At 47.6% G+C, this 9113-nt stretch overlaps 1 protein-coding gene across 1 annotated transcript; it reads left to right on the top strand.

The window, feature by feature from the left end:
• Positions 1–6655: 6655 nt before the first annotated feature.
• HSBP1L1 (heat shock factor binding protein 1 like 1) lies at positions 6656–8916 on the top strand. The gene is given in 4 exon segments (XM_003788447.1): positions 6656–6706; positions 7769–7832; positions 8773–8819; positions 8821–8916. Coding segments are annotated over 4 exon segments (258 nt in total).
• The last annotated feature ends 197 nt before the right edge of the window (positions 8917–9113 follow it).

The raw sequence follows: 9113 nt of genomic DNA, 5'->3' as shown, positions 1-9113 counted from the left end.
TGTTTGGCGGGCCCGGGCTGGGGATTCGAACCCGCCACCTTAGGTGTATGTGGCTGGCGCCTTAGCCGCTTGAGCCACAGGTGCCGAGCCAGTTTTCTCTTTTCAAAATTAAGTACAGAGTAGAGTTTTACAAGATAGTGCATGTTTTTAAGTATATCCATCTAATTGAAGCTTCTCAAATCTGGCCTATTTGATTACAGCTAAATTTGAGTACAGCTTCCAACATGACAATGTTCCCACCCCTGATTTATATAAAAGGAGAAAGGTATAGACGAAATCTGGTAATATACAGTTATACTCTGATATTTATAATTTTTTTTTTGGAGACAGTTTCACTATGTCACCCTCAGTAGAGTGCCGTGGTATCTCAGCTCACAGCAACCTCAAACTCTTGGGCTTAAGCGATTCTCTTGCCTCAGCCGCCCAAGTAGCTGGGACTATGGGTTCCCACCACAGTATAATTTTTTTTTTTTTGAGACAGAGCCTCAAGCTGTTACCCTGGGTAAAGTGCTGTGGCATCACAGCTCACAGCAACCTCCAAATCCTGGGCTCAAGCAATTCTCCTGCCCCTGCCTCCCAAGTAGCTGGGATTACAGGCACCTGCCACAACGCCTGGCTATTTTTTGGTTGCAGCCATCATTGTTTGGCAGGTGCTGGCTGGATTCGAACCTGCCAGCTTAGGTGTATGTGGCTGGTGCCTTAGCTGCTCGAGCTACAGGCGCTGAGCCAATATAATTTTTTTTTAATTATTTTTTTGAGACAGAGTCTCACTCTGTTACCCCAGGCTGAGGTGCTGTGGCATCATAACTCACAATAGCCTCAAACTCCTGGGCTCAAGGAATCCTCTTGCCTCAGCTCCAGAGTGGCTGGGACTACCCGCACCCACCACAACACCCAGGTAGGTTTTCTTTCTTCTGTTTTTTAGTAGAGATGGGATCTCACTCTTGCTCGGGCTGGCCTCAAACTCCTGCACTTAACCATGCACCCAGAGTGCTGGGATCTCAAGGTGAGCCACCATATCTGGCCTGATGTTTATTATTCATCATTAGATGTGTAGAAGACTCGCCAAAAATTCTTTTCAGATGGAAATTTTCCTTAAAATTAAACATAAGACAACTATTTGAATACTGACAATAACTCATATAGATTTTACTTTATCTTTATTAAACTTGTATTCTGTACAATGAAAATAAAGATTGCTTTTATTCAACAACAAATTCAATATATTGTATTAGAGCAGTGATTCTCAACCTTCCTAATGCCGTGGCCTTTTAATACAGTTCCTGTGGGTCGAAACCCACAGGTTGAGAACCGCTATATTAGAGGATTTTTCTCCTGAACCTAGTTTCTGAAATTTAATGTCCTTAACAAACTTAGTTTCTTTATTCTCACTTCCACCTCAATAGATTTGTCTCCTGGCTTGGCACCCGTAGCACAGTGGTTATGGAGCAAGCCACACACACTGAGGCCCAGGCCAGCTAAACCATGACAACTGCAACAAAAAAAATAGCTGGGCATTGTGGCAGGTACCTGTAGTCCCAGATACTTGGGAGGCTGAGGCAAGAGAATTGCTTAAGCCCAAGAGTTTGAGGTTGCTATGAGCTTTGACACCACAGCACCTTACTGAGGGCAACATAGTGAGAATCTGCCTAAAAAAAAAAAAAAAAAAACTATATATGACATGTGGCAAAAAAAAAACCCAAGAATTTTGAAAAAAGCTATTTTTTTTCAAAACACTTCTTCAAAAGGAAATTTCCTTGAACATTTTCCCCAGTTAGCAAGGTCATTGATGAGCAGAATGATACATGCAAATCACTTGAAGAACAAGCAGCTATTACAGACCTAATTGGAGAAAACAATGAAAGGTTCACTGACTTTAAGAACTGTGACATCACACTCAAAGCATCTAAAGAACTACAGATGGGCTCGGTGCCTATAGCTCAACTGGCTAAGGCGCCAGCCACCTACACCTAGGGTGGCGGGTTCGAATCCCCAGCCCGGACCCGCCAAACAACAATGACGGCTGCAACCAAAAAATAGCCAGGCATTGTGGCAGGCGCCTGTAGTCCCAGCTACTTGGGAGGCTGAGGCAGGAGACTCGCTTGAGCCCAGGAGTTGGAGGTTGCTGTGAGCTGTGATGCCACAGCACTCTACCCAGGGGGACAGCTTGAGGCTCTGCCTCAAAAAAAAAAAAAAAAAAAATACAATGAGAAAGGGAAAGAGAACCAAGGGTTTTCTAGATCCTGGAATTCTTTTTCTTTCTTTCTTTTCCTTTTCTTTTCTTTCTTTCTTTTTTTTGGAGACAGTCTAATTATGTTGCCTTTTGGTAGAGTGCCATGTCATAGCTCACAGCCACCTCAAACACTTGGGCTTAAGCGATTCTCTTGCCTCAGTCTCCCAAGTAGCTGGGACTACAGGCTCCCATCACAATGGCCAGCTATTTTTTGCTGTTTTTTTTGTTGTTGTCATTATTGTTTAGCAGGCCCAGGCTGGGTTCGAACCCGCCAGCCCCGGTGTATGTGGCCGATGCCCTAACCACTGAGCTATGAGCGCCAAGCCTATACTTTCTCTCTTTATGAATTAGGTAGCTTTAGAAACCTCATGTAAGTGGCATCACACGGTATTTTTTCTTTCATAACTGGTTTATTTACCAAAATGTCTTCAAAGTTCACCCATGTTGCAAAATGCCAGCACTTCCTACAGCTTAATAATATTACATTGTGTGTATAGAACACTTTTGTGAACAATGCTGCTATCTATGCACATGGGTGTGCAACTATTTGTTCGAGTCCCTGATTTCAATTATTTCGGGCATTATACCCAGAAGTGAGATTGATAGATCATATAGTAATTCTATCTTTAATATTTAGATTTCTGTATTTAATATTAAATATCTCTATTTAATATTAACTTAATATTTTGAGGAACTGTCAGACTGTGTGTTGCCACAGTGCCTGCACCATTTTACATTCCCACAGTGGATAGGGGTTCTGATTTCTCCACATCCTGGCCAACCCTTCTTAATGCCTGTGTTGCTATGACAGAATGCCCAAGACTGGGTAATTTATAAAAACAGAGTTATATTTCCTACCGTTCTGGAGGCTGAAAAATCTAAGACTAAAGGGCTGGTTTTTGGTGGGTCCTTCATCCTGTGGGATAGGCAGTTAGTCAGATATGAGCAGAGTGGACAGCAGATGTGATCAGGGTATTTTGGGCTGGCTTCAGTCAGGCTGACCTGGGCTGCTATGGGAATGGGGCTAATCGCTAATTAAGACCTTGCAGGTGGGTTATTTGAGGGAGCTGGTTGTTTTAGGGGGCTGATTAATGTCTCAGGAACTTTCTGACATGGACAGACAGATGTGGTCATACTGACTTGGGTTGATTTGGGAACAGCCTAATTAGGACCCTAGAGAGGGTTCTCCCAAGAAGGTCTCCAAGGACTGACCAATCAGAAAGAAGTAGAGAAACCACAAGATAGAGATGTTGTCAAGCCTGATGGAGGGTCTTTGGGGCATGTGCACAGCTGAGGTAACAGTGTCCCTTAATGATCTACCGTCATTAACATAGTAAACATCACACCCACCAGAGCCATGACAACTTACAAAGACCATGGCATTCAAAGGCCAGTTCCTTCTGCCTGCACAGCATTCTGATGTCCCTCTATCTGCGAAACTTCTGCTGCCCAAGTGCACTGAGCACACCTGCCCACCTCCCACTGGCACATATTGGCCCCTCCCAGAGCACTTGGAGCTTTGCAGCACCAGCACCATATATACAGCCTGCCCTGGGAGTCTAAGCCTCCCCCTTCACAAGTCCCATTGGGAGCACCACTGGTGCATTTGGTGGAAATGCCGTCTCCTGGGCCCCCGCTAATGCTAGTAAGCAGATTCAAGAAGGGCCAGGAGTTTGTCCATTCATAAGCCCCTACGTGAAGCCCCACTGAGATGTAATGTAACCACCTGGACCTCATCTAGTTCCCCAGCCACATTAAGGACCTGGCACCACTGCAGTGGCTCCACTGCTGGCCTCTCCCTCTGAAACATATGGTGGCACCATAGCCTCTATTTTGCTGGTGCTCTCTCTTGTTGCTTCTGCGAGCCCCACTTCACCCTCACCACCACCTCCAATCCCAACCCCCACTCTCCGGCCCCCAGCTCAGTGAGGGGCCCTCACTCCCTCCTTAGGAGCTGCCCAGCATCCCCACTCTGCTCCCTGAAAGGTGGTGCTGGGGCATCTCTGTTGGGGGGCCTAACACAGCCCCACCTAAACTCTCCCCCCTCTATCTCCTTTCCTCCAAAGACAAAGATACAAAGGATCTGGCTAGCCCTACTCCTGAGAAGTTCAAGAGGTTCACACCAAAGGATCCCCCAACCTTCCAGGCAAGCTGTGGAATTTGCCCACCCTGTACGGCCCATATAAAAGAGGTCTCCAACTGCTCCAGCACAGATACTACCTCTGCACTTCCCAGGCAGGTCACATCCCCTTCAATAAACCTGACAGTATCATCTCTGGTGACCACTACTTACACCTTTCAGTCTCCATCAGATCTCTGTGCCTCTGCCATCTACCCAGACCTGCCCACCCTGCCACCATGAGGCTGTGTCCCTTGGTACCAGCAGGAGGTCAGACCTGAGAGGGAATTCCCAGCAAGAAACTTGCCTGTGCAGTTTGAGGGCCTTTGCAGGTCAGGATGGGGTTCCTCCCTTCTCCTACAGCTCTGGGCTCCTGGGCTCACTGCCTCATGCCCAGTGGCTGACCTGCTGGGCGCAGAGCTATGAGGTCTATAGTGGGGAAAGCATACCTGTGTGGGGTGTGTGCACCAACTCCTGGGCGGCACCTGAAGGCGACCAACACTCTGGCACTTCAGGGCTCCATAGAGCCCTACTCAAGTTTGCCTTCCCTGCCCCTGCTCCTGCCCCTGCAAGGAGGAAGGAGCATCCATGTGCCCCACCCCACCCCTTGCATCTGGAATAGCAAGGAGGACCCTATTAATAGGGTGGAAAGCTCGGCACGTGCTCCTCAAGGGAGAAGAAAACAATTTCTCTAGACCAAGATTAGTATATAAAAGTGCAGGTTTATTTTACCTTAGAAAGAAAGAGAGAGAAAAGAGTGGGAGATGGCCTGGCATCCCAAAGAAAGAAAGGAAGAACACCAGATAAAGTCAAACACTTGCTGAATTTAAGAGGGGACAAAGGTAATTGCAGCCAAGTTCACAGGGTGCTGTGGGTGTGAAGGGTGATTCCATTTTTTTCCTCTGGCAAGGTTGAACACAGACTTTTTTCCAGGTGCTTCTGATCCTGAAGCCAGATGTTTACATCCCATTGTTCCTTCCCACACTCAGGAACTTGAGACTAAGGATCAAATTCTAAAAGACAAAGTTGCTGGCGAATGTAAAAAGAAGAGTGTATATTTCCTTTTGGCCCCTTGGGTTCCTCATTGGCTTGTGAAAAGGGAACTGGGTATGGGGGAGCAGCTAGCGAGAGAAAGAGGAAAAAAGCAGACAGAAAGATTGATTTTAGTCTTTAAAAAACTATGAGTTTGAACCCACCGCCCTCAGTGTATGGGGCCGGCACCCTATCCACTGAGCCACAGGGGGTGGCTTTACCCCCCCGAAATGTGTGTCCTTTGGGGACTGGCTTCTTCACGGAGCACAACGTGAAGGACACACTTGTCCAGCTGTCCCTGCGCAGGGCTGTGTTCCTGTGCTTGGAGGGTGTCCTTGTGTGGACATGATGCATTCTGTATCCACCACTTCCTATGGCACTTGGGTTGTCTCCACCTTGGGACTGTTGATGACACCGCTGCTGCTCTGTCTTTTCCTTGGTTGCACCCCTAGCCGTGGAGCGGCTGGGTCACGCGGTCACTCTTCTGATGTCTTTGAAGACCACTGGCCTTTCCAAGGCGAGGCGAGGCAGCTGCACCTGTCACACCTCCTTTTTCTTTCTCGCCTGGCAGTTCTGGTGGCTGTGAATCAGGTAGTTTTGTTTTCGTTTTACTGGTGATGCGGCGTCTAGGCAAGCATGGCGCGTTTCACCTATGAGCACCTCACCTTCCCCATGTCCTTCTTGGGCTGGGTCTCCACAGAGCCTCAAGTCCCGGAGGGTACAGACATGTGAACAAAATCAGGTCCTGGGAGGTCGCCCATAAGGCGGCCGCGAAACACACCGGGGTCTGAAAGCGCGGAGGACCTGGAGTCTTGCTTCCAGACCTCACATGTGCTGGCCGAGTCAGGGACAGGGACAGGCTGGGCAGTGGCGTGTTTGGGACTCTGTGGGCGGCCCGGGTTGTCTGCCGGAGGGTTGGAAGTCCTGCCTGGACACAGTCTGTGCCTACACAGGCAGGCTGTGGTGCCGGGGCTGTGGGAGCGGGGTTAATGTTTGGTGGGGTCCACGGCTTCAGTCTGTGATGAAGAAACTTTTGGAGACTACAGTGGTCTGCCTGCACTGCACTGGTTCCTGCCACTGACCTGCGCACTTGATATCACTTCTACTTTACAATTACACCAACAGTAGCAGACCTAGCTCCCCTGGCGACCGCCTGCATCTCTGACCAGAGGCGTCCGCGCAGGGCTGTCGGCTTAGTTCCGGGCTCCGGGGGGCCGAGCCGAGCGCCTCATCCACTAGAGACCGGACCTCACACCTCGGCCTAGGGTCACATGGATGGGCAGGGTCCTGAAGCCCCCGGCAGGGACCCGCTGTGGTAGGCTGTGAGTGCCTCTATCTCCCTATCTCCTGTGCCCGTCCTCCATCCTTCCATCCTCCTACAACCTCCGGCCTGGGTCTTCAGGATAGGAGGATGTCTGGGGGGTGCAGGAGCCCGACGCTGCCCCCAGGGAGCCCCTCAACCCCCTGCTCCCCCTCAGAATCTTTCCCTCGAGTTCCGAGTTCCGGGCCCAAAAGAACTTTACAAGAACAGGTTGGATGTTGCAGACTGCAATGTTGCAGACTCTGCTCCTCTGGGCCTGGCCTAGCTGAGAGGAAGACTCCGGTGCTCTGCAGCACAAGGGCGTGAGGACCGAATTTACACGAATGCACGAGGTTTCAACGCGGAGCTGTACAGCAGCATAGAAATGAGACACTTTGGTAGCAACAGTGGTTATTTCTGTACACCTGGTACACATTTTCTGTAATTCCAAAACCAGCTAATAAAACACCCAAAACTGTAAAAGAGGAGACACCTGCCTCCGATAGGCTTTGGTTGGTTTTCCATTCATCTGAAGAATTCTTTTTTTTTGAGAAGGAGCCTCAAGCTATCCCCCTGGGTAGAGTGCCATGGCATCACAGCTCATAACAACCTCCAACTCCTGGGCTCAAGCGAGTCTCCTGCCTCAGCCTCCCAAGTAGCTGGGACTACAGGCGCCCGCCACAATGCCTGGCCATTTTTGGGTTGCAGTCATCATTGTTGTTTGGCGGGCCTGGGCTGGGGATTCGAACCTGCCACCTTAGATGTATGTGGCTGGCGCCTTAGCCGCTTGAGCCACAGGCACCGAGCCCATCTGAAGAATTCTTGAGGAAACCAAGGTTCTTGTCTGTTGGGTATGTGATCCTTTGAGTTGCTGGAACCCGTGAAGGAAGCTGGCCTCCTGTCGGCTCCAGCTATTCTAGCACTAACCTCTGCAGAGACTTCCCTTTCCTTTTGAGCCTAATACTTCCACACCCTTGTCAAAAGTCAAAGGACCATTTATGGATGGGTCTATTGCCAGATACTTAAAATGTCCTACACTAGTAGTAAATACTGTATTCACTTGCCTTTCATTTCATGTTTTCAGGCAGAAAATCTGTTTCGGGAACTTCAAGAACATTTTCAAGCTCTTACTACATTAAAGATCAGAAATATCCTTTTCTGTCTTTAACAAATACTGTAATGGTAGTCCACTTTCTGTTGTCTGCTATTAGTAGGTGATTATTTACGTAGGATTACCCATTAAATTTACATTTGCACTTTTGTGTGGCATCCTAATGTATGAATACTGTGCTCGTGTAGCTCACTTCTGCTTGACGGGCAGTACAGGACACTTTGTGTGGCAAGTATAAAGTATAAGGAACACAAATGTACAGTAGTCCCAGCTTCTCACAAGATGAAGGCAGGAGGATCACTTGAGTCCAGGAGTCTAAGGCCAGCCTGGGCAACAAAGCAAAACTCCCTCATCTATAAAAAGTTTTGAAATGTTAATTTACATTATATTTACATGCTCAGAGTTTGGCTAAAACATGCCAGACAACCTCCTGTCTCTAAATCTGTGTCCAAGCAAGGAAAGCCAACTTTTCATAACTGACTTCACATATTAAAGATTGTACACACTAAGAAAAACTCAGGGAAAGTAGCTAAAGTGCACTTATATTAAGGCTTTGTGTCCCTCATTTTATTAATAAATGGTATGTCTGGGCTCAGCCCCCGTAGCTCAGCAGCTAGGATGCCAACCACATACACACAAACTGGTGGGTTTGAACCCAGTCAAGGCCTGCCAACAATGACAACTACAACCCCCCCCCAAAAAAAATTAATGCCTGTAGTCCCAGCTACTTGGGAGGCTGAGGCAAGAGAATTGCTTAAGCCCAAGAATTAGAGGTTGCTATGAGCTGTGACCACAGCACTCTACCAAAGGCAACATAGTTGAGACTTCTCCGTCTAAAAAAAAAAAAAATGGTGTATCTGCCATGGCATTCTGTGAATTCTCAGAACAAGGAGATATAATTGGAAAGAAAGTCTTGAGGCTATGTTTGGCTTCATTGTACTCCAGTCCTACACAAGCATTTCTCCTTAACATTATACCCAAAGAAATGGGGAATCATATTGAGGACTTACAGAAGAATGTTAAGTGACTTAATGGTGCAAGCTGGGATTGAAAATTCTATTAAGGAACAAATGGTAAAGTCATCGTTAAGACATTATGTTTACCTTCTGCATGTCTTTTGATTGCTTTCACCTTTCTGCATGTCTTTGATTGCTTTCTGCATGTCTTTTGATTGCTTTCACCTTAAAAAATACAATCTCAAATTTGTGCACTATGGGAATTTCTGCCTCTGTGCTACATGAAAAATCTCTAACAAAAATAAAATACATTTACAAATGCCCTTTCCTGGCTCAGCGCCTATAGCTCAACCGGCTAAGGC

This window comes from Otolemur garnettii, unplaced genomic scaffold (assembly GCF_000181295.1).
Source record: "Otolemur garnettii isolate 467f Iridium unplaced genomic scaffold, OtoGar3 scaffold00027, whole genome shotgun sequence".
NCBI classification, from domain to species: domain Eukaryota; kingdom Metazoa; phylum Chordata; class Mammalia; order Primates; family Galagidae; genus Otolemur; species Otolemur garnettii.
Note: the sequence above shows the minus strand (reverse complement) of the source record. Positions and strands in the feature narration are given on the sequence as shown.